Raw genomic sequence first — 24,516 nt, 5'->3', positions numbered from 1 at the left:
AGGTAAAGTCAGTTAGCACTGGGTTTGTTTGTCATCATTTATTTTGCTTGTTTCTACTTGTGCGACAGAGTTCCAGAGAACCATGACCATCATTAACCCCGCCCCGTTTTTCCTCCAAGGAGCTCAACCTACTGTCCACGGGGCTTCCAGGTGGTCCCCCATCCACAACCTGCCTGCCATAGGAAGTCTGTAGTATTGTGCATCTTCAAACCACACCCAGGTCCCTCTGCAGAGCACTAACACCCCACAAGTCCCTCACCAGTGGCATCCTTGCCCAGCTGTTGCATATGCCCTTTCACAGCCATTAAGAGTAGAGATTGCTTAGAAACCAGAGGTGCCCGGTGCACTAAGATCCAGAGACTGTACTGTTACCACACCCCCACAAACACATGAACATTCATTGAGATTAACATGGGGAATTAGCTTGCGTGTTTGTGCAGGGCACAGCAAACCGGGATCTTTTACCTGTGAGTAGCAAGTTTTTAGTAGGAAAAGGATGACAGAGATCTGATTTAAAAGGAATACAGAGTTTACTGAGGGATTTGGTACAGTAGTGTGTATGTGTGTGTGTTTTGGGGGGGACACACTTATCCTTGTTGAGAAATCGAGGCTATGGATCGTTTGATTATGGCTATGTGAAAGTCAATTAAGTCACATGCACACAAAAACTTACAAAGTCCTTTGTCTTAATAAAACAAACTTTACTCACTATGAAAATAGGGTAGGGAAACTTGAAGTTAAAACAATAAATCCTTACTACATTTCTAGTTTCCTAAACTTGCCAGAAAAGCTGGCAGGAATCTAAACTTAATCACATGGCATATCTAAGAGACAGAAATGCTCCATCCTCTCTGTTTGAGATCCAAAAAGTAACTGGTACTGCTCTTTCTACTTAGACAAAGAAAGGGCAACAATATGCAAATTATTAGTAGTGACCAAAAGCAGGTTTACAACTGATTCTCATTGACCAATAGCTAATTGACACATTGGAGATTACATCACCTTCTTGAACTGGTTAACATCAATACAATCAATTTAACCCTTGGCTGTCTGACATATAACAAAGCTCGCTATACCCAACAATCCTAAGCAAATACTAGCCATACTAGACCAAGGCACAAACACATTCTTTATCCCAATTAATATATCAATAACTTACAAATATTCAGCAGAGCCACTCCAGTTTGGAGTTAATCTTTGAGCTAAAGGTGTATAAAATGAGGAATAGTGGTTTGGAAAATGGGGGGGGGGAATAGATCAGGGGAGACCAAAGATTACCTGTCCTATTATGCGAAGGAATCAGACGGAAGAAGGAGGGATCCAGTGTGTGTTTGCAGTCTCTGTTGCAGTTCAGCTGGATCAGAGACTCTCAGACTCACTTTCCTGGCTCTAATGTCAGGTTAGTTACAGAGTTTTGTTGGCCCACAGCATAAAATGGGGTTCTTTTCAGGAAACAAAAAATCAAGACAGGATAAAGGAATATTTGAGAGCACCCAACAGAAAACTGTAGAACTGACAGGCACCAGGAAGGGCAGTTTTATAATTATAATTCAGGATTAGAAAAATCTGGAGATTAAGGTGAGTAATGTATGGGGCAGAGCTTTGGGGACAATGGCAAGATCTGAGTTGGAGGTTCCAGATTGTCACCCGGCAATTAACATCTGAATTGTGTTAATGGTCAGTGATTGCATATCATGTAAAAGACAATACAGGAACAGGCATCTTTTGTCTTCTTGCCTGGCGTGGTTTAATTGCTGCTGTCCTGTTGGCTCTCCTGGATTTCTCCCAGAGAAGCTTCCTCGAAAGTAGCTGCTGTGGTCTGTTGTCCCAGGATGCTCCGCTGTGTTCACTGCGACATGGCTCTGTGAGACATGAAACACGGCAGGGCTCCCCATGTTTGGTGTGCGTTTGTGGTACTTATTCACCGTGTTACTCTGGCAGTACATCCATTCAGGCTGGGAGGGTGTGCAGATGAAAGGGGGGGCTGGCAACAGTACTGTCATGCATGCTTGGTGGACTCACCAAGGGGCCGCTCAGCTGTTTAGTGCTCTCGTTGCCACAGGCATCAAGGTGACCACAGGAGCCCACAGCCTCACAGCAAATGGCCTCTCTCATTCACATGCACTTTGGAACCAGCCCCAACCTTACTAGGGCTCAAGAGAGCCACCTAGAATGTCTGGGATCTTGGACCCCTGGGTTTACATTAGAAGAACCCATTAATTGCCATTCCACATTGGGCCATGCTGTGAAACTAATCTTGTTGTACAAAGGACAAACCAGTTTTGGCCAGACTTCCTATTTGTCATGGAGGTTTAGGGCCATCACCAGATATTTGAGGGCTGGGACTTTCATGTACTGATTGTTATTTACTTTATTTGTATCCCACCTTCCTCTCCAAAGGGGACCCAAAGAGGCTTAACATCTCTCTCCTCTCCACCATTTTATCCTCACAACAGCTCTGTGGGGCAGGCAAGCCTGAGTGTGTGTGGCTGGCCCAAGGTCACCCAGCAAGCTTCCATGGCAGTGCAGGGATTCGAACCTGGGTCTCCTAGATCCTAGTCTGACACTTTAACCCTTATACTGTGCCAGCTCTGATTTTTCCAGCTCTCATTTTCAGATTGTTAGTAGTAGCCTATGACAAGATTGGCAAAATCAGCTCATCGAAAGGAGGCTGGCTTATGTCCGATCCCTTTGACCATAAATATCTGGACATTTGGGGTTTTCCCTTGTCTTCAGTGGCAACTGTCCACAGGAGGTGTGGGTAGGGGTTAAGGACTCTTCAAGCATCTTGGTACTACAAGGAACCCTGCACATGCTCTGAGAAACCTGCTACAGTCTAGGTAACGTATACTTAGCTGGGTCAGGTGAGCTATATTGCTTTTGCAAAATCTGGAAGTCTGTGTGCGGTAATGGGCCTTTCCCCTGTATTTTCTGTTTTGCTCTTTTTAAAATCCAACCACCCGTCCCCTTTTTTCTCACTTTTATAATAAACCTTTTTATAAAGACTTTTTTTTGTTTCATTTAGTACAATCTATTTCTCTGGGCTATTGCTTTTAATCTCTTCCCTACTTTCTAGATTACACAGGTGCTACATAGTTTGCTTTAAAGTATTTTCTGGGGTTTTCACCCTGTTACTTTGTTATTAGGAGCCCCATGGCGCAGAGTGGTAAACTGCAGTACTGCTTAAGCTGCAGTACTGCAGCCCAAGCTCTGCTCACGACTTGAGTTCGATCCCAACAGAAGTTGGTTTCAGGTAGCCGGCCCAAGGTTGACTCAGCCTTCCATCCTTCCGAGGTCAATAAAATGAGTACCCAGCTTGCTGGGGGTAAAGGGAAAATGACTGGGGAAGGCACTGGCAAACCACCCCATAAACAAAGTCTGCCTAGTAAACGTCGGGATGTGATGTCATCACATGGGTCAGCAATGACCTAGTGCTTGCACAGGAGACCTTTACCTTTTTAAAAACTTTGTTATTAGTCCAGTACTGCAGGAGAAGGATACCTTCTCAGCGGGTCAATCTAGATATTTTCAAGAAGTACTTGAATGGTGGCGGGTGGTTATCAGGGAGCTTTCCAGGGAACCCTTGGTCAAAGGGAGTTTCCCAGCAACAAGAGTCACCCCCTCTTCCTTCCATTACAGCTCTGCTTGAAAGAAACAGTCCAAAAGACAACAGCATGGAGAAGGTTGTAAAGTATTTATTGAAAGTTGTCCAAAACCTAAATTGGCCATTTCAGTGTCCATGCTACAACTGGATGCTTTGAATGGTATAAAAACATATTTTGAAACACTTGTGGGGTTAATACCAAAAACAGACTGTGTTAAGGCACTTGCAATGTGTAGTTGAACACACCAAACTTGCATAAGAGAGAACTACTTAGCTGAGGACAGCAGCAGCAGTGACTTCTCAAATTTTAATAAGCAATATTCTGCCCTCCCTCTGGGGAGAAAGTCGATAGTTCTTGCCCTTCTACTAGTGATCAAGCTAAGCAGCTGGCTTTCCACATTAAATACAGTTCCTACAATCCTTAACAATTTCCCAAATGCACTTAATGAAAACCAAAATGAAAATCAAGCAAAGCACCTTTTATGGGAGTGGGACAAGTGGAGAAATGGGCTTTTTGAATCCTAATTCTCACCAGAGCAAGAAAAACAAAACCCACAGTTAAAGCAGAACATCCCCACCTCTCACCCGGCTTCTGATCTCAAAATAAGGTTGGTCACACACACACACAACCTTTCTCACTCCTTCCCCAAACACACTTCTCTGCATTTAGAAAGTCACCATTCAAAGCCCACAGCAGCATAAGACTAGCAGGTTTGCTACTCAGCCTGAATTCTGAAAGTGAGGTGCACTGATTTGGGATATTAAGATCATTGCCCCAGTCAAACAAAGGCATGAAAGCAAGGACTCAAGATCACATGCCCATGTGGATTGGGTCCCAAAAGCCAGAAGGATGCTAGGTGGAGTAAAAAAAAATCCAGCATCTAGTACTTAAAACAGTGGGCATGGCCAGCGTCCGCTGGATCAGACAGCACCATCAGCTTGAAGAGGGCCTGTCTCTTCCTGGGGAGGGATGGGAACTGAGCCTTGTTTCCCGCCCCCCGCAAAACAGAGAAGCGGCATCATCAAACCTGTCCACGCCAACCTTCACTGGAAGGTCAGAGTGTGTTCAGCAGGCTCCTGTATGTGAGACACATGGATCCTGGCTACACGTTTTTCAGAGCCCAACAGTTAAACCATAAATTATCCAGAAGCCCCTGAAGGAAGGAAACTTTTGCTGTGGGCCCTCAAAACAGTTTTGACATCCAGGGCACTTTCCGGAGCCATGACAGTTGAGTTGCAGAAATTGATACGGTGCCGTTCTGAAAGCATTCTCTCAAGCAGACTGCCAGTGCAGCTCAGCAGAGAGGGCCATCTAGTTCCTCTCTTTTAAGAGGAAGTCTCAATACTCTGAGGGAAGCCATCCAAGTTGCTTTCAATAATGTCACTTGTGATGGCGTTCAGAGCCCACCGCTCTCTTCCCGAAGGACCACCTGCTGCTTTACATTATAGCATAGAAACCTGGTAGATGCCTCCCCCATCTCAGTGGCATTAGGACAGAATACCTTCGGTTTGAAGGGGGGACATCCTCCACAACACGAAAGAGAATTTGGCTAGAAAAGAAATCCTAATAGGTGCTGGAAAAACAGCCTTTTGAAAAATGAGAGCCACCACCTAAGAGCACATGGCATACTACACAAGCACACTTCAGAGACCCCCACCCAGCCAGTGTCTTAAAAGCCCCTTTCAAATCTTAGGGGAACTTGGGAAATGCCCTGTGCTGCCACGCAAGGAGTTGCAGCTTAGAAGAGTGGGGGGGTGCTAATATCCCCCCACTCCTGCACAGAACATGGAAGCAAAGGGTATGCCCAAAGGGGGTCTTTGCATTGTGCCCTAAGTTTCATTGCTTTTAACTAATTAGAAACAAAGCCCAGCTTCTAAATTCCCAATTCCACTAGGATTAAAAAGGTAAACAGAGAGCATCAATATTATCTTAACACTCCTCACAAGTATTCGGGCAAATTATTTGTTGGGTCAAGGCACTAAGCATCTTTGGTTTGGCGTGCAACCATCTTGTTCATTTCAAAGAGAGGTAGTATGAACCACACATGCGGAACATGTCGGTTCCACTCCATGTAAACAGCCAAGCCGTCACATTCTTTAACTCAGTAAGAAGCTGAAAGACAAAAGACAGAAAGCGTTTTTTCAGGTTAACAAATCTAAATAACAAATCTAAATAAGCAATCTGCCTCCCATATCCGGAAAGCAATTATCAGGCGCTGGCTTATTTCAGAGGAATGGACATCACAGTCTTCCACAGTTCAGTTTCAGCAAGCATCATTTCAGCATTATTAGAAACGTGACAGAGAACATGCCCAAAGAATCAAGCAGGTGGAGAGACAAACCACTACAAGTGTGCCCAGTTACTGGCCTCAGGAAGCACTACTGCCTTGCCTAATGATGGGGATGAAGCACTGATTTTGGATGGGATCAATGTGTTTTTTGTTATCCTTGACCTTGCTCTTCTCCAGTCAGGAGATAACAACAGAAGACTGGTGGGGATACTCTCCCAACTCCCTCTTTGGGGCTTTGTTTACCATGCAAGACATACTTCCTGCCACTCTTCACCAACCGTCCCAACTTTGCAAAACTTAGTTTTTTCCCCAATGTCAAAATGTACACTGTAGTGCACAACTGAGCCAGCTGGGAACAACCACCTATTTGATCAGAGTGCTGTGCGGGAAAAGCATGAAACAGAACACAATTAAGTCATCGACAGTGCTTTAAAATCTGAGAAAAAGAACATTTGTTCAGTGTTCCTCTTTTGGAGAGAAGTCACAGCCGACTGAAAGAACTGCTTGGCAAGCAGAGGGTTCCAGGTAAGGTTCCCAGCATCTCCAGTTTAAAGGACTGCAGATAACAAGGTTGTGTGAAAGGATCCCCAGCTGACATTTGAGACCAGCCACTAGGTGGCCACACGGGGCTAACAGGGCCCCAAACCCTGGAGACCAGCACAGGATGGGTTTCCGGGTTTTAAATGACTCGAGTGGGCTGTGCAGAGGTGTTCCCACACAGCATGTACGCACACACACCTTTCTGGGACCTTTCCAGAACCTTCAAGTTGCTCTTGGAGTTTACAAGTTCCAAAAACAAGTTTGAGAGCTTAAATAAAATGTTGAAGCTTTTGTGGAACCACCTTTTGAGAGGGAAGCTCTTGAAAATTTGGGCCCACACACAAAGCCTGGAATCATGGCCCTCAAATAGTGTGTGTGGCGTGCCCTCAAAGATATCCTCATCTTGATGTTCAAAGGCACGGTGCCAGTCAAGCTGCCTTGGCATCAACGGAACACACATCTCCCCGCCCCCCCCCCCCCCGGCAGAGCTTCCTGTCAACAGGCACAGTGGCTGCTGGGTCCCGTCTCCTTCTGAGTCCCTCCTTCTTTTACCTCATTTTTTTAAGATGGTGAGTCTGCTCACATACTGTGCCTAGAATGTTTTAGGTGATACAAAGGGCTGCTGCCTTCCTCTCACTTGAGAATTTATTTTCCTTTAATGACCATGCAAGAAAAAGTAGGATGCTAAGAGCACACGCTATATTATCTCCCAGAAGCATCTGTACACATTAATGCACTCATCTTGCTATTAGGCATCCAAAGGTTCACCAATGCAAGCTAAGAGCAGACTTCCATTACTATGCATTCTCCACTGAATAAGAGCTTTGGGAGGATTTTTAACTCCTCAGATATCAGAGAGAAGTTGGAGGAAAATGCCTGCAATACATTGACGACGTGGATTGTTGAATTCAGCCCCTTATATAACAAAGTGTCAGTCTTCGGGTAAAACTACATTGAGACCAACCCCATGTTTGACAAGCCTTTCCTCACAACCCTTCAGTTTTCCTCTTTCTGTATTTATCACACATTTCCAGAAACTTATCGCATAAAGTAATCAAGCAGCTTGTCCGCCAGGTCTTTGTCTGTTCTCTCTCCCGCCTCTTGTCAACTGCTTCACATTTTAATCCTCTGTTAGCCTTTTGCTCCAAGCAGGATTTGGAGCCATGAAATCACGTCTTGACACCAGCGTAAGACATTGCTTCAATTAAATGGGAAGTAGCAATCCACAGCACACCATGTTTCAAGGCACTAGATAATCATTTTTTATACATGCAGAAGCGAATCAAAAACCATTGTGTTGGAACAGGATTATTTTAACAACTGAATTATGCATACCTGTATGGATAGCCATGGTACTTCGATCTAAATATTGAGAGCAGCCAGCTGAAGAACAGCACCACCAGGCCAATGCCAGCCACACACATTACTGTACAAAATAAACACAGAACAAAGTCAGCCTAACAAACCAGCTTCATACACAGTAGGACTGGGGGAAAAAGACTAAGGCTGTTTCAGTAGCCTCAACAGCCCCAACTAGCCTGATCTCGTCAGAGCTTGGAAGCTACACAGGGTCAGCCACAGTTAGTACTTAGACTGGAGACCACCGGGAAAGGAGTTGCTATGCAGAGGAAGACAACAGCAAACCATCCCTGCTCATCCCTTGCCTTGAAAACCACACGGTCCTGCGGTCATCATGAGTTGGGACTTGATGACACACAATTATATTAATGCTGTTTTCCCAAGGGAGTCAAATCAATGAGACAACCCTCAGAAGCATCCTTTCCTCCCCTCACACTGTGGCATTCCACTTTTCTTTTTTTAGCCACAATGATTTAACCACCACCAAAAACACACCAGACCCAGCACTGACAAAGAGCACCCAACAAGGAGATGCTGGCATCAAACGGTACTTACTTTTTCTTTTCCCCACTTCCATGTCAGAGGTAGCAGCTTCATGCAAGAGCACCATGCCGAGGGTCACGCCAGCATCTGAAACAGGTGCTTAAGGCCAAGCCACTGGAAGCAAATCTGAACATACTGAACCAAAACACATTTGAGCACCGGTTCTTAGATCAGCTATGATTTTTGTTCTAGCTGAGCGTTTAAGGGGCTTAATACCAACACCCAGAAACTCAGCAGAATTGTTATTCAGAACGGAAAGTAAATGTAGTTGTATTTATCATCAGATTAAAAAGGAGACTGACCACACTGTGATATGACACATAATCTCTAATGTTACCTTCAGCAAAGACACACGTATCTGTGTTGGCTACAATTCCCTTTACACATGTGATCCTGGAGGGTAAGAGGCTGGATGGGAAGGGGCTGTAGCTCAGTGGTAGAGCATGTGCTTGGCATGCAGAAGGTCCCAGGCTCAATCCCGTGCATCTCCAGTTAAAAGGATCAAGTAGGAGGTGCTGCGAAAGACCTCGGCCTGAGACCCTGGAGAGCCCTGACAGTATGAGTACACAGAACTGATGTTGATCGACCCAAGGGTCTGATTCAGTTCATGTGTTGAGGTCCCATCCCTCCAATGGGCCCACAAAGCAGCTGACCACAGGCAGTGACAGCTGCAATGCAAAACCTTTGCTTCATATTGGCAAACAGCTCCAAAACCCACCCAGCCACTCCCTAAAAGCACACCCAAGCCAGGGAACTTGTTCCAAGCATGGTGGACACCCCCCCCTCTTCCTGGCTCTGCTCATATCTGCCCAGGGCAATCTCCTCCACCCAGGAAACACCCCATGCCCACCATCCCTGGCCCAGCCGACTGGCGTGCGGATGCACTCATCCGACTGAACTTTGGGGCAGCGGGGCTTGCTCCTGCGGACACAACCTCCCCCTTGTCTCCCTTATGACCTCTTTGCCTTGGCCTCAGGAGTCCTGCAAGGCTGCCTCGTCACAAACTGGCAATTCATACAAAGGTCACAGCCTTCCTAGCCAAAGTGGTAGCAGACAAGGACAGATTTGAGAGCCACTATTTCTACACCTCATATTACTCCCCCATTAAAACAACAACAACAACACCGGTCATAAAGGACAGTATTGTTAACTTTTGCATACGGGTTGCAAGAACTCTTAAGATTATATACATATGAATTAATTAAGTGGACTCCGTTGATAAGAGATTAGTATTCCTAATCAGAAGGCTGTATACCAATACAAGTTGCCATGTCAAGTGCACCCCGCTCGGCAAGCTATCCCCTAAAATTAATATCAATAAAGGAGTTAAACAGGGCTGCATTCCGCCACGATTCTTTTCAACCTCTTCCCAAACGATCTGGCTGCTGCGTTGAGAGGTTGATGGCCATTGCCCCAAACTCAGCTCCGTACACACTCCTTTGTTACTTTACACTGACGATGCTGTGTTATTGTCGTGTTCAAGGGTTGGCTTAAAGAGACTACTAAACTGATGTCACGAGTACTGTATTGCAAATGGTCTGGTGTGGAACGATGAAAAATCTAAGGTCCTGGTATTCTCAAAGTCCTGGAACCCCTTAAATGGGCAATTGGTGATAATTCACTTGGGCAGGTTAAATATTTTAAATATTTAGGTATTCATTTCCATTATAATGCAATTACTCGGGTTTTTTTCAATAGAGGAAATGAATATATTCCTGCTGCCCTTAAAGTATGGTATTCCTGTCTGATTAGTGCACTGGAACATTCATTGGAACGCACTCAAGCCAAATTTCTCAGGAAAATAATGGGTATGCCCTGCTGTGTCCTGTATGCTGCACTGTGCTTGGAAAGTGGCCAAATGCTACTCAAAACTAGAGCATGGCTCATGACTGCAAAATTCTGGTTACGCTTCCAGTTTAAGGTAGACCCCTCTTCCCTTATTTACTATATGCTTATGGAGTCACATGCTTTTAAGTGGTTTCAACACATTGAGAGTAAAATTAAATCTATTGGCCTTAATTTCGACTCCTTGCTTATGCTTACTAAGGAAGAAGTTTTCCAAAGAATAAAACACAGACTATTAGATATAGGACTGCAAGATCTAAATAGTGCTGCAAATAAAACATGCTCCCCATTAAATTTAGGGGTACCCTTTGATGTTTACCAACCCTCTCCATACTTATCTCTCCTGTGTGATCCATCCCAATGTAGAGCTATCTCTCTGGCCAGATTTAATGTTTTGCCATCTGCTGTATTTGAAGGCAGATTTCGGAAAATTCCTTTGTCTAACAGGTTCTGCCTGTGTGACAGTAACTGTATAGAAACAGACGCTCACGTTTTATTTTATTGTAGTTTCTACACAGAATCTTGTAATGAACTATTAAGCCCCCGTTGGTAAATAGATTGTATGTCTCAGATTCTTTTAACACTCTCTATTTATTGGACAATCATTCACCCCAAATATTGGAGACGGTGGCTTAGTTTTTAAAGTTTGTTTTAAAAGTCCACCAAACAGCTAATTAGGTGGCAGTACTAACAAACTGTATTTAATGTAACTGCCTTTTAACCATTTTATAAAGGGTACTTTTTAACCTTTCCATTCCTTTTGTAACCTTTCGTAGTGTGTTTGTATGCCAACAAAGGAATGATGATGATGATGATGATAAGTGGACTCAGGGAAGCCCTACATAAAATATCAGCTATTCTGCAGGGTGTAAGAGTGGGTCAAAATGAAATCTGCCAATTTTATACTAACATTCAAAGTTGGACTACAGAAAAAGCAGGAAGAGCCACAGGCCAAGACTCCGTAGACTTCTGCCAGTCACACACTCTCAGCCGAACCTACCTCACAGGGGTGCTGTGAGGATAAAATGGAGGAGAAAAATGTGAGCTGCTTTGGGGTCCCCACTGAGAGCAGAAAGATGGGGTATAAATGAAACAGATAAATAAATGTAACAGGTGGGCATGGCTTTAATCACAGTAAGGATACTAAACAAAAGAACAATGTGAGTTTCAGCAACAAACTGAGCTTGACTGCTCCCATGGATATAGTTCTGCAAAGGAAACATTTAAAAAAGTTATGCAGATGTATCATTTGACTCTAAATTGCATTACTACACAAAACCCTCCCCCACTCCCCAAGGGGTAGCAGCCAAGCTGAGCCCATTTGGACTGTTTTTTACACTCATAAAGGTTTCCTTTTACTTCCTATGACAGAACAGCCTTTACAGTTTGTATCGTGCTGTAAATTGTAACATTATTTTAGATTCAAACATATAACTGTCTTACTGCCCCCCACATACTTTTCAGTTTTCTAATTATGTATGCTGTTGAAACGTTTTTGAAACATTTTCAGACTCATTTGTTTTAAAAAGAGGGACACAATTAAAGTCCTCCTATATCCAGGAGCACTTTTTTTCAGGCATAACACCACGTGGCTTTTTATAGCTGCTGATTTAACAGCCCACCTCTTACAAGAACTACTCACCAGAAGTGTATGAGAACCCTCAAACACTCTGGATTTAGTTCTGCAAAGGGACTGTTTCCAGCACAAGCCCCGCATACTTGAGGCTGCCTGAATTCATCACCATCTGAAAGAGCTTTCCGCCAGCCACACCACCAACCCCCGCACCCCCAAGAGCACAAAGAGAAGCATTTTCGGTGGCTGCTTTGCACCTATGGATTTCCTTCCCCCTGGAAGCTCACCAAAAACCAGAGCGTCAGTATCTTCCAGAACCACTGCAAGCTGAGCTTGTTTAACAGAATTTTCAGAAGTCAGGTAATCTGATATTAGAGGACTTTGGTCTTGTACATCAGGTTCATAACAGCCAATGTTATTGCTACAGAAACAGGTTCTGTTCAAAACACAGAGAAATAAGTTCCTCCACAAGAGCCCGCTTGCCCCTAAGAACTGAAGGGGAGGTTTTTTCAGCTGTGGCCCCTGCCCCCTCAAAGTCCCTCTTTGCAGGCTTTCTGGGTAGAAGATGCAAAACTGTGGCTTAAAAATGGACCCCTGCTCCAGAGGTGGCGATTGTAGCTACATTGTTGTTGTTGTTGATCCTCATGTGACTCTTGCAGTGGCAAGATTCCTGTTTATGGCATCAATAATAACAACATCTCATAATGTAACTATATTATTTATAATTATGTACTTTGTTGTTTCCTCTTTGCTTAAGGCCAATTGGTCTGTGAGCACAAATGAATTAGTGAAGTGCAAAACTGTGGAAGAAGAAAGGCAGGCTTCTCTCTCCCTTCCCCTCCTCTCCCCCCCCTTCTTAGACTGAGGTCTTGAACAATAAAACCATAAAACTTTAATAAGACCCATCTCTAAAAACAACCCCCTTTGACTCTTTTCTGCAGCCTCCAAAAAATGAGCAACAAAATAAATACGCTGAGGGTCAGAGTCCTCTAAGAGGAACTGAACCTTTTGCTCCCAAGTTGCTCAAGAAAACGCGGACCGTTTATTTTAACCTCCGTTGGGACATGTAAGGTCAATGCACATGGATATGTACCAAGAGCTCCACTGACTGAAGAGGGCAGGGACACAGCTGGTCTGAAAAAGGGATCCTTAGCCAACAGCCCAGCAATACTATCAAAAAAGGGCAATTAAATCTTGAACACAAAAAGATTCTACATAACTTTGGGCTAACCCGAGAATCCAAAAAGGAAGGACGATTACCCTTAGATAACAGGCCCAGGGCAAGGGGAGAACATGTCCTCCGAGCATCAAAATGAGTGTAACTCTTATCTCTACCATAGATATATTTGGCCATGTTTTTTACATTGATCTACAGAAGAAGAGTAAAGGTCTTCCACTTTCAAATTTACAAGTGATAGCTTATGCTCAAAATGCTGGAGCCAGGGAGCCTTATAAGAGTCCTTGACAGTTAAGCTTATCAAGCTACCCTCCGGGGCCCCAAAAAATTGATGAAACCAAAAATTAAAAGCGCATACCCAGGCACAAACTTTGATTGAGCTAAGACCAAACTCATAATGAAGGGCTGATGATGAAATGCACCTGGGGAGCTCTCCCAATTGCTCGAAGGAATGAAGACTGCACTCTATTTATGGAATTGTTTACAGCAGAAATCCACATAGGGGGACCATACAAAAGTTGTGAAATCACTACTGAGTTAAAGACTCTAATAGCTACTAGGATATAATGCGCCCCATTAGAGAAAAAAATTGCAAAACTGCCTTCACAGTAGCCGTAGACTTCAGAGTGGCCAATTGTTTTATGACATCTCCAGGACAAGGGGGAGTGAAATAGGACCCAAATACCTAAACAAGGAAACCTGGGAAATCTTCCACCCATTAATTATCCATGTCTCTCTTTTGTTGGGAGAGCAAGGAGCAAACTTAATAATTTTAGTTTTGGTAAAATTTAATAGACAATTCCTCATGCAAACAATATGGAACCTTTTCAGAGCCCGAAGACCAACCCTATTTTAGGAAAGTAAAACTGTTGTAAGGGTCTGTAAGCTTTTGCTTTGTGTGCTCCCCCCCCCCCCTGGACTCATAAAAGCAGTCCAGGCCTTTTGCCTTTCCTTGGTTCAGGCGCTGCGTCCAGCAGGCCCCAGGTTGGAATGTCTCTTCCCACCATCCTCCTCCCTAGCTCTCTCCGACTCCCTCCCACCAGCTATGGCCTTGGTGTGTAGATAGTAATAACGAGCTTCCTGAAGTCTTTGATGTTCCTGTACCATGCACAATTATCTCGTAGATTCCCATAACATGCTTTTGACATCTGCTTCCCTGTAGGGGTTATAATTCTGTCTTTGTGAAATTGCTAGCACTTGCAACTTTGCCAGTGTAAGGCCTATACTAACCTGAAGCTTCCAATAAAGTTCCTTGTTTCTGCATGACCGTCTGAGCAAGTGATTTTATGGAGTTTGCACAGGGAGGTTGGGAACCCTCACATTAAGTTGCAAGTCTTCTGCCTCGTTGTCCTGCTTCTGTACCGTTCTTGGACAGCTATGGCAGGCAACGGGGATGACAACGACAAGAAGGACAGCACCGTACCCAAGCAGCCCGATCCGGCCCCTTCGGAAGGGAAGTCGACTGGGAAGACGCCCAGTGGAGCTGACTCGGGATCGGGTCTGGGTACAAAGCCCAAGTCTACCCGCTTGAATACCTGGCTGGAGTCTCCCCGGGGTTGGTCGCTCCCGCAGAGCGACGCGCGGTCACGACGGACTGCGGGTCACGGGTTGGGGTTCGAGGACGATCCCGCCCGGAAGGAAGCCCTGCTGCTTCACCAGATGGATGAGGAGCGGCAGCGCTGGCAGGAGGAGCGCCAGGAATTACTGGACCGGATGGATGCCATGAACGCGGTGATTCTGGACATGGCTCAAGCCATGGACAACCAAGCCATGGACGACCTGAAGGTTCCGACGCCACCCGTGGCTCCGGCGGACGGAGGGCAGTAACCAGGCCCACCTGTGGCTCCCGCACCTCCCATCCGTCCCGCTCCACCGGCCCGCCGAGACCTGAAGATCACGTATGACGGGTCGAGTGACCAGCTGACGTTTTTTATGGTACAAGTGGACATTTTTATGTGGGAACAGGCCCGGACCTTTACCTCGGAAGAATCCCGGGTCCAATACGTGGTGTCTCTTCTACAGGGTGAGGCGGCCGCCTGGATGGTACTGCAGTATGAGCTCCGCTCCCCGGTCTTGCGAAGTCTCGATGACTTCATGATCGCCCTTCGACACCGTTTCGAAGACCCGCATTTGGGTGAGCGAGCAAAAACCGCCTTGCTACAACTGCGTCAAGGGACTAAGTCGGTCACGCAGTATGCAAGCGAATTTCAGTCGCTCTCGAGTAAAATTTTGGACTGGAGTGAAGCTACCAGGGTGCAGTATTTCCGCGAAGGTTTGAACCCGGAATTGCAACACTGGGCTTTCATGCAAGGTAACCCTCCCGATGTTGAAGGGTGGGTTCGTCACGCCGCTGACATCGAGAACCGAAAGCAGCTGCTGCTCCTGTCCCGGCAACGCACCGGACGGGAGACCAAGACCCATGGAGATAGGCCCGGTGGTCCGAAGGACTCTCGTCCCCCCTCGGGGGGAGGACCATCCGTGACCGAACGCCGCAAACGCTTTGAGAGCGGGGCCTGTCTCGTTTGTGGGGGAAGAGGACACTTTGCCTCTCAATGCCCTTCCCGACCCGGACGTCCGGGACCGTCTCGTCCGGCAACAACCGAACCTGAGAAGCCCCCTCCCGAGGGGCAACCTCGCCGCCGGAGCGGCGCACCGAGCCGACGGGGCGCACCCTCGGCAATGCACGCACGCACCGAGGTCGAAGCCTCGGGCACTTCTGGCCCATCGGGGCCACGGATTACAAATGAAACCTTTGACTCATCGGAGTCACGGATTACAAATACCGTGTCTGCTTCCTCCAGCGAGGACGAGGACTGGGACATGCCGGCAAAAAACACCGTCGGTCTGCTGTAAAGGGGGCTCCTCAGCAGACCGCTCCGAACGTTGTGCAAGGAGCTCCACTGATGGTAAGCGCTCAGGAAGACAATGTATATGTAAAGGTCAATCTCTCGTTGCCAAAAGGGGGGCCCATGTTAGAATTTACGGCCCTAGTCGACTCGGGTTGTGCCCGCACCCTGATAAATGAAGAGGCTGCCCGACAATTGCGAGTTAAGCGAAAGCGGCTACCTGAACCCATCCGCTTTTCCCAGATGGACGGCAGTGACTTTAAAAAGGGGCCTGTTACTCACTGCACCGCCACGGTCGTCATGGCCGTAGGGGAGCATTGGGAACGGCTTTATTTTACTATCGCTCCCATTGCCGCGCCCGTTGTTTTAGGGATGAACTGGTTGCTGGGGCACAATCCTTCCATAGACTGGATCGAGCGGACGCTCACCTTTCCCCGCAACCTGTGTGAATTCCATGATAAAGACCGAGTGCTTAAAACTCCCGCAGCCGCCCTCGTGGGGGCCCCTTCTATCAAAGCTTCCCTGCCCCAGCTCCCCAGCGAGTATTCCCAGTTTGCCGATGTGTTTGACGTGCGGGAATGCGACGAATTGCCCCCCCACCGGGAGGCGGACTGTGCTATTGAAATAGTGGGGGATGGCAAATTATCCAAAGGGAAGGTCTACCCCATGAGTCCTAATGAAAAGGCGGTGTTGCGAGAATATTTGGACACCAATTTGGCGCGGGGCTTTATCCGCCCGTCAAAGGCACCATACTCGGCCCCCGCCTTCTTTGTCAAGAAAAAGACAGGAGACTTAAGACTCTGTATTGATTACCGTAGACTGAATGCTGTCACTCAGTCTAATGCATACCCCCTCCCTCTCATTCCAGACCTTCTCGCACAATTGAAGGAGGGCCGAATCTTCACCAAATTGGATTTGGTGGAGGCTTACCACCGTGTCCGCATACGAGAAGGGGACGAACCAAAGACTGCCTTCTCAAGTTGTTTTGGAATGTTTGAGTATTTAGTGATGCCGTTCGGACTTTCGGGGGCTCAGAGTGTATTCATGCAATTGATTAATGAAGTACTTCATGATTTATTGTTCCGCGGGGTGGTGGTTTTCTTGGACGATATCCTCATTTATACGAAAACCATGAAGGAGCACGTACAACTGGTGCGCGAGGTGCTGCAGCGGCTGCGCGAGCACAAACTGTTTGCTAAGGTTTCTAAATGTGATTTCCATCAACCCTCCATCACTTTTCTGGGGTATGTGATTTCCCACCAAGGCTTAGAGATGGATCCCGAGAAGGTTCGGGCGGTAATGGAGTGGGACCCCCCCACCACGCGCAGACATTTGCAGCAGTTTTTGGGCTTTGCTAACTTTTACCGAAACTTCATCCCTAACTTTGCCCAGGTGGCGCTCCCTCTCACTTCGCTCCTGCGTACAAAAGGGAAAGGGGCGGGAGCCGCCTTGCCCTCTGCTAGGTTGCAATGGACTTCGGACTGCCAGCAGGCTTTCGATACGCTCAAGCGGCTTTTCTCGTCCGAACCCGTTCTCGCGCACCCCGATTGTGAAAAACCTTTTGTGGTCCAGGTCGATGCTGCTGACGTTGCCATGGGGGGCCCCCTCTTGCAACGGGACGAGAACGGTCAGCTGAAACCTTGTGCCTATTTTTCTAAAAAGTTCTCCCAATACGAAATCAACTGGGCCATTTGGGAGAAGGAAGCCGCAGCTGTTAAACATGCCCTCACCATTTGGAGGCATTTCCTGGAGGGGGCAGAGATCCCCTTTGAAGTTTGCAGTGATCACAAAAACCTGGAGGCCTTAAAAGGGGCTAGAAAGCTCACCGCGAAACAGATTCGTTGGGCACAGTTTTTTGCCAAATTCCGCTTTGTCCTGAAATATGTGCCAGGAAAGGACAATGCGTTAGCGGATGCTCTTTCTAGGCTCCCCCAATACCGCAATGACTTTGACCGACCGGTAGATTCCTTGTTTACCCCTGAACAGAGAGGGGAAGTCTCGGGACTTGCAGTAACCACCCCGTCCCAGTCCCACCGCCAGGATTTTCCTCCCCTCAAAGGAGTCCCGGAGGCTTTTCAACAGCGGCTCCGGGACGCTTCTCTGAGGGAGGCGGATCAGCAGGTTCTCCCCGCAAATCTCGACCGACAGGGCTCCTTTTGGTTGCAGGGGGGTAGGCTTTATGTCCCCGAAGTACTCCGAAAAGAGGTGCTGGGAATGGTCCATGGGGCCAAACTTGCGGGGCATTTTGGGTTTGTAAAGACTTTGCATTTATTGCGGCGCCAATTTTGGTGGCCAGGTATGAGAGCCGATGTGGAGTTATACGTGCGCAGCTGCCCCATTTGCGCCACTGCCAAAAAACGAATGGGAAAGCCCCCTGGACTCAAGATGCGATTCCCCCCCCACAACCGGGGAAAAACTGTACTGTGGGTGATAACAGACTTATTCTCTAAACAGGTTCACTTTGTTCCTTGTGCGGGGCTACCATCGGCCCAAAAGTTGGCTAAACTGTTTATTAATCACGTGGTGAAGTATCATTCGATCCCGAGGAAGGTCCTCTCCGACAGAGGGGCCCAATTCGTTGCCAAATTCTGGAAGGCCTTCCTAAAAGTCATGGGGGTGGAGGAACAAGGACTCTCTTCAGCCTACCACCCCCAGACCGATGGTCAGACCGAACGTGTCAATGCTGTGGTAGAATGCTATCTAAGGTGTTATGTCAATTACCACCAGGACGACTGGGTAGACCTACTGCCTTTTGCTGAATATGCCTATAATAATGCCCCCCATTCCTCCACAGGTTTCAGTCCGTTTCATGTGGTTTATGGAAAAGACTTTGGGCCCTTTGGTTCTCCTACCATCTCTCCTGAACTTGAAGGGGTGCAGGAGGTCCAGGATTGGATACAGGTGGTGCAGACCACTTGGCCCTGGCTGCAGAAAAACCTGGAAAGGGCCAAGCGCAAGTACAAAGACCAGGCCGATAAACATCGGTCTCCGGGGTGGGAACTCAAGGTGGGAGGACAGGTTTACCTTTCCACAAAGAACCTACGTTCACTTCGGCCTTGCAAGAAGCTGAGTGACAAGTATGTCGGTCCTTTTCCCATCACCCGAGTGATCAACGACGTCACGGTGGAGTTGGAACTCCCCAAGTCTCTTCGAGGGGTACATCCGGTGTTCCACATCAGCCTACTCAAACCGTACGTCGCTGCCCCTCACTTCCACCCCTCCCTAAGTCCGAAATTCCTACGGTTGTGGGGGGGGAATCGCATCTTGAAGTTTCCAAAGTATTGGACTCTAAACTGAAAAAAGGAAAATTGTTCTATCTGATCCGCTGGAAGCACCTGGGGCCCGCCCATGACGAATGGGTGGCCGCTCCCCATGTAGCGGCTCCCCGCCTGGTTCGAGAGTTTCACTCTGCCTATCCTGACAAGCCTTTTGCCTTTCCTTGGTTCAGGCGCTGCGTCCAGCAGGCCCCAGGTTGGAATGTCTCTTCCCACCATCCTCCTCCCTTGCTCTCTCCGACTCCTTCCCACCAGCTATGGCCTTGGTGTGTAGATAGTAATAACGAGCTTCCTGAGGTCTTTGATGTTCCTGTACCATGCACAATTATCTCGTAGATTCCCATAACATGCTTTTGACATCTGCTTCCCTGTAGGGGTTATAATTCTGTCTTTGTGAAATTGCTAGCACTTGCAACTTTGCCAGTGTAAGGCCTATACTAACCTGAAGCTTCCAATAAAGTTCCTTGTTTCTGCATGACCGTCTGAGCATGTGATTTTATGGAGTTTGCACAGGGAGGTTGGGAACCCTCACAACTGTGTCATCTGCATAAAGTAAAAGAGGGACTGAAGTATCCAATAATTTAGATGTATGGAAAGAAGGGTCAATAAAAAAGGCTGCCAAATCAGATAGATACAAATTAAATAGGGATGGCACTAAAAGGCACCCCGTCTGACCCAGGAAAAGGCACCCCATCTGACAACAGGAAAAGGAGCAGTTAAATGACCCCTCCCTATTACACCACACTTGGGCTATAGAATCTGTATAAAGGTTTTTAATTAACCATAACAATCTCCCATAAATTGTGGTGGACTTCAGTTTAGCCCATAGTCTGGTTCTAGATATGGAGTCAAATGCATAGGAAAGATCTATAAAAGCTGCATATAAATAGCCCTTCCTTAAGATGGAATACTTACTAATCAAGTGGGGTAACACATGACCGTGATTAAGTGTGCTATATCCCTTACCACCTGTTCTGGGCCAATAATCTTTGAGTTGGCCATCCAAGACTGAAGTCTTTTTAACAAAAATGCTGCAATGATCTTACCAACTATCGACAACAATCTAATAGGTCAAAAATTCTTAGAGTTATCCTTATCTCCAGCTTTATAAATTGGAACAATTATACTGGAACACCATTCAGGGAGAATCACACCATTAGAATTCACTCGGGTAAAAAGGTTAGCCAAAAGAGGCACCCATCAGTCCACGTTATTAATAATAAAATCTGCTAGAGTGCCATCAGGACTGGCAGCCTTCCAAGTATGGAGGCCTTGAATAAGGTTTGCTATCTCTGAACATAGAACTGGTTGCCATTCTGGGAAATCAAGAGGCATTGTCACATCTAGACTGTCATCAAAATTTGGCTTAGAATACAGTGACGAAACATATGATACCCAAGTTTGGCCCATGATAGCATAAAGGAAACTACCTCTAGTTTTTAGAGAAGAGGAAACAATCGACCAGAACCTAAAAGAATCATTGTACCAGGCAGACTCAATTAACATCTGCCATGATCACATTCTGGCAGCAGCTTTCTTTCCCTTTACAATTTGCTTATAAGCACTCTTAGCAACCAGGAAATCTTTCACCGAACTATCAGTCCAAAGCTGTCTCATAAGTCGCAAATTCTGAGATACTAAACGGCCCTTCAAGCTCCATCAAAACAATTATTTCTTGGGACTGCTTTTATCCATAGGTATCTTAAGCAGGAACAGAGAAATCTTTCATTAGTGTAGAAACGAGACCGATCCCCTTCCTATGGTCAGTAGCACTCATAATCGCTGTATAAGCAGTCTGACATTCTTGAGAGCTCAGGACTACTTTCAAGAGCCCAGGGATGGGGGCCAGCGAATGGCTCTCAAGCCCCTCCCTTGAATTTCCAAGTGATCAAGTGGACCTTTTGCTAAATAAAGGGGATGGGGTAAATAAAGAGTGGTTATCAAAGGTAAGTGGTCACCTCCCCAAAACTCGCCAACCTCAAAATCAATGATTAAAGGAAGAGCAGCAAAGTTAACTAAACAACAATCTACAATACTACATCCCCTTGTAGAAATAAAGGTAAACTCTCCAAGGTAATCAAGGCCCATCCGTCCATTTAGCATTATTAGGCCAAACTGAAGTATCAACTTGAATAACAGAATCCCTGCTTGGTTAATCTTTTGATCTCTGGTTCTTCTTTTGAAGCACCCCGGTAGAACAAAGTCAACAGATAAATCTGGAATTTTACCAAGGAGTCTCATCCACGGGGCCTATCCTTGCATTAAAATCCCCCCCAGTTAACACTTAGCTCTAGAGAATTTTGTAAAAAATCCTTTCTAGCTACTAACATTTCTAGCTACTAACCTTCAGAGGGGGTGCCCCTCCCCTCCGGAGTGAGTGGGGATGGCTCCCCACCTAAATTGTCACATGCTCCAGAGAGGCGTGCCCCCTCTCCCTCAATTCCTGGAAGCTCAGGTAATGTCAGTGAGGGGTAAGTATAACCAATGAACAGTAAGAGAGCTCACATGGGGCGGGGGGAGGGAATGTGTGTCTGCACAGAAGACCTCGACGAACAACAGTTACAGGTAAGTGCAACTCTGTTTTCATCTTCAGTCTTTGGTGCAGTATGTGACAGTTTAGGTGGGAAGCCGTCCTGCTCACCCCAGAGGGGAGGGGCCCTCCTCTGAAGGCTAGCAGCTAGACATTTCCACCTGGCAGCAGGCCTGAGCGCAGGCATAGTCCCAATGTGGGGCTGCACCGAAGACCGAACGTGGACCTTGGCTACTCTCATCCACCCCTATGTTCTCAAAAACAGCACTATCAAGCAGGTAGCACTTGGCTACAGGTGATAAGCAGTACATTTTGCCTTCTACCTGCCCAAGAGGCCTGCCGAGGGATCAGCAAGAGCTGCTTCCAGATATCTCAGCATACTCTGAGACAGTCCCTGTCAGCACTTGAGACCAACGGCTTTTGCAGAGAGGAGTCAGTCCAAGATATTGTTTCATGACGCTCTCAATAGTAAGGAAATGAAAGACAAAAAGTGGTATAAACTTTTAGAACTGAAATTGCCTGGTTGGATAGTCAAAAGAAAGAACTGAAGCAGGTGAGAACTCGAAAGTGAGAGAGGGAGTTGCTTAACTCCCCACCCCGAAACTCACCTCTCTTCTCCCACAGCCTGGAAAGTCTTACTTTTGGTTCTAAGAGACCTTTTCTGCCCAACAGCAAAAAATACTGAGAAAACAGGAGCTGAAAAAGAGGTGGAAGGCCAGGGGTGGGGGGAACAGTTCTCTCCAGGCTGAGCCAGTGGCAGAATAGATTGTAAAGGAAGGGAAAAAATTACCAACAACAACTCACCTCAATGTTACAATAAAGAGATTAGCAGACAGAAGATAATAGGATTTAACTATGTTGTGACCAGGAAGAGTACACTTCTCAGAGGATTAGGGTGCAGTGAGTGGCTGGGTAGCTCATAGGCAGTGACAAGAAAAATGCTACACATGAAGCTTCACTCTTAGGTAAAAAAAAGCTATTTACAAATCTCCAGCTCTTCTCTTCCCTGCCCCTTCCCTACAGAAAATTCTGGAGAGAAGATGCTGCACAGTCTTAAGAAAACTTATGCCCCGACGCACCGAATGCTCAGGCTGTGGAAACTGGGACAAACCCCACCATGTCAGCACATGCTTGTGTTTGCCAAACAACGCCAGGCCCATGGACGAAGCTGAAGCCAGAATGGAGCGCAGGGGGAGCAGCAGCTGGGCTGGCAGGCTGACGGAAGAGCCCTCGCTCCCCACTCCCCCATTCTGCTGAGCTGCAAAATGTTGGGGCTTCGGCACGTTAGCTGGAGTGGAACTTGAAAAGAGTTTTAGGGTTTAAGGCTGGGTTTTTTCCTTAGTGTACTTTGTACATTGCCTTGAGTAGTTTACAGAAAAGCTATTAGTAGTAGCACCACCACAAAAGTGCCGTTTATTTTAACAAGGATCACCTGGAACAGCTTCTCACAAGACACCGTTCCTTAACCACTGGAAAAATCACCCCAGGAATTCAAGAAACAGCTAACTATTGAAATAAAACTGGAGTCTTGTGGCATCTGAAATACCAGCAACCTTATTTGCAGGCTAAAGCCTGCTTCTTGAGATCCAGTCTTAATATTCACGACATTTAAAGAACTGAGCTCTACTTTACAAAGCTTATGCTGGACAGAACACCGGTGGTCTTTCAGGTGCCACCAGACTCCTGTTCGTTTTGCCTGCGACAGACTTAACACGGTTACCCCTCTGGAGCGGTTACCCACACATTAGACTTACCACTTGACCACTGTGAGGATTCTTATGAGCATATGGGGGTCCTCTGATGTGATTCCACATTTGGCCTGATGTCATTGCCAGGACGAAACACTGTAAACCAACCAATTATGAGTCAGTAAATATGAATGAATGTGACACAGAACGAGAGAGCCTTGAAGCAAAACTGACCAATGACATGTGACTTCAAAACAATGCTAGTTATAAGAACTGCTCACAAAATCTTTTCTGCCCCCCTAATGGCCCCAAGGTGGCTAACAGTTAAAACAAGCATTATAAAAACACATCATAAGAACACTAAAATACATATTAAAAACATAGGAAACAATAATTAAAACATAGGGTAGAAAGGAGGGATCAATGAGGGAATCATTGAGGGAAACAAACAAGTCTTCACCTGCTGGTGGAAGGCAAGGGCAGAAGGGCAGAGGTGAATATCCAGGGGGAGAGAGTTCCAGTTTTGGTGCCATGACCAAGAACGTGCAGCTCATTCTGGCTGCAACAGACTTAACACGGTTACCCCAGAGTAAGACTTACCACTTGACCACTGTGAGGATTCTTATGAGCATATGGGGGTCCATATTTCAGAGCGATTTTCAGCCCGTGTTCCAAACCAGTTAAAATGAATGAATGAGCCAGTTTCCTAGAGTTCACATTATACTGAATCAATCACACATTAAACAATCCTACGACATGACCAGGAGGATCCTGTCTACAAGTTAATGCCAACATTGACTTTATATCAAGTAAACAAATACAATATCGTTTTTCACATCCAATACAGGAAGTCATTTCACATCTCCACAAGGGAAGAACATCCAAAAAGGAGTGCAGCAGTTTTATTGCCTTTTCGAAGTTGTGGGAGATTTTAAAGTTGGTCTGCTTACCAATGCCACAAAAGACCAGCCTGTTTTGTTATACAGAAAATCCAGGTTGCTTCTCCTCAAGTAAACCAGACCGCCGATAACAGCCAGCAGGAGGCCCAGCATCAAGGGTCCAGCGTAGTTTGGAGGCCGGATCACACGGATCTGAAACAGCCCAACACAGTTCACAAACAGCCCAACACAGTTCACAAATTAAAGTAGCTTCCACACTTCTGCTTCTGAGTCCTCTTAGCACCAATAGGTTGCTAAGTCCTGAGTCCTCTTAGCACTGAGTCCTCTTAGCACCAATAGGTTTTCA

The 24,516-nt window shown here is 46.4% G+C and overlaps 1 protein-coding gene across 2 annotated transcripts in view; it reads right to left on the bottom strand.

Annotated features, from left to right (window-relative positions):
• Positions 1 to 5,690: 5,690 nt before the first annotated feature.
• The window catches only part of MAGT1 (magnesium transporter 1), a 119,625-nt gene continuing 100,799 nt past the window's right edge, over positions 5,691 to 24,516 (bottom strand). For both annotated transcript variants that reach the window (XM_056859169.1, XM_056859167.1), the window contains 6 exons: positions 24,222 to 24,362; positions 23,338 to 23,427; positions 11,327 to 11,390; positions 8,350 to 8,424; positions 7,771 to 7,861; positions 5,691 to 5,717 (listed from right to left, as the gene is read on the bottom strand). In XM_056859169.1, coding sequence (XP_056715147.1) covers positions 5,702 to 5,717; positions 7,771 to 7,861; positions 8,350 to 8,424; positions 11,327 to 11,390; positions 23,338 to 23,427; positions 24,222 to 24,362 — 477 coding nt within the window. In that variant the 3' untranslated portion in view covers positions 5,691 to 5,701. The remainder of the gene's footprint in view (positions 5,718 to 7,770; positions 7,862 to 8,349; positions 8,425 to 11,326; positions 11,391 to 23,337; positions 23,428 to 24,221; positions 24,363 to 24,516) is intronic.

Source organism: Euleptes europaea, chromosome 13, assembly GCF_029931775.1.
Source record: "Euleptes europaea isolate rEulEur1 chromosome 13, rEulEur1.hap1, whole genome shotgun sequence".
NCBI classification, from domain to species: domain Eukaryota; kingdom Metazoa; phylum Chordata; class Lepidosauria; order Squamata; family Sphaerodactylidae; genus Euleptes; species Euleptes europaea.
This window is presented reverse-complemented; position numbering and strand designations above follow the sequence as displayed.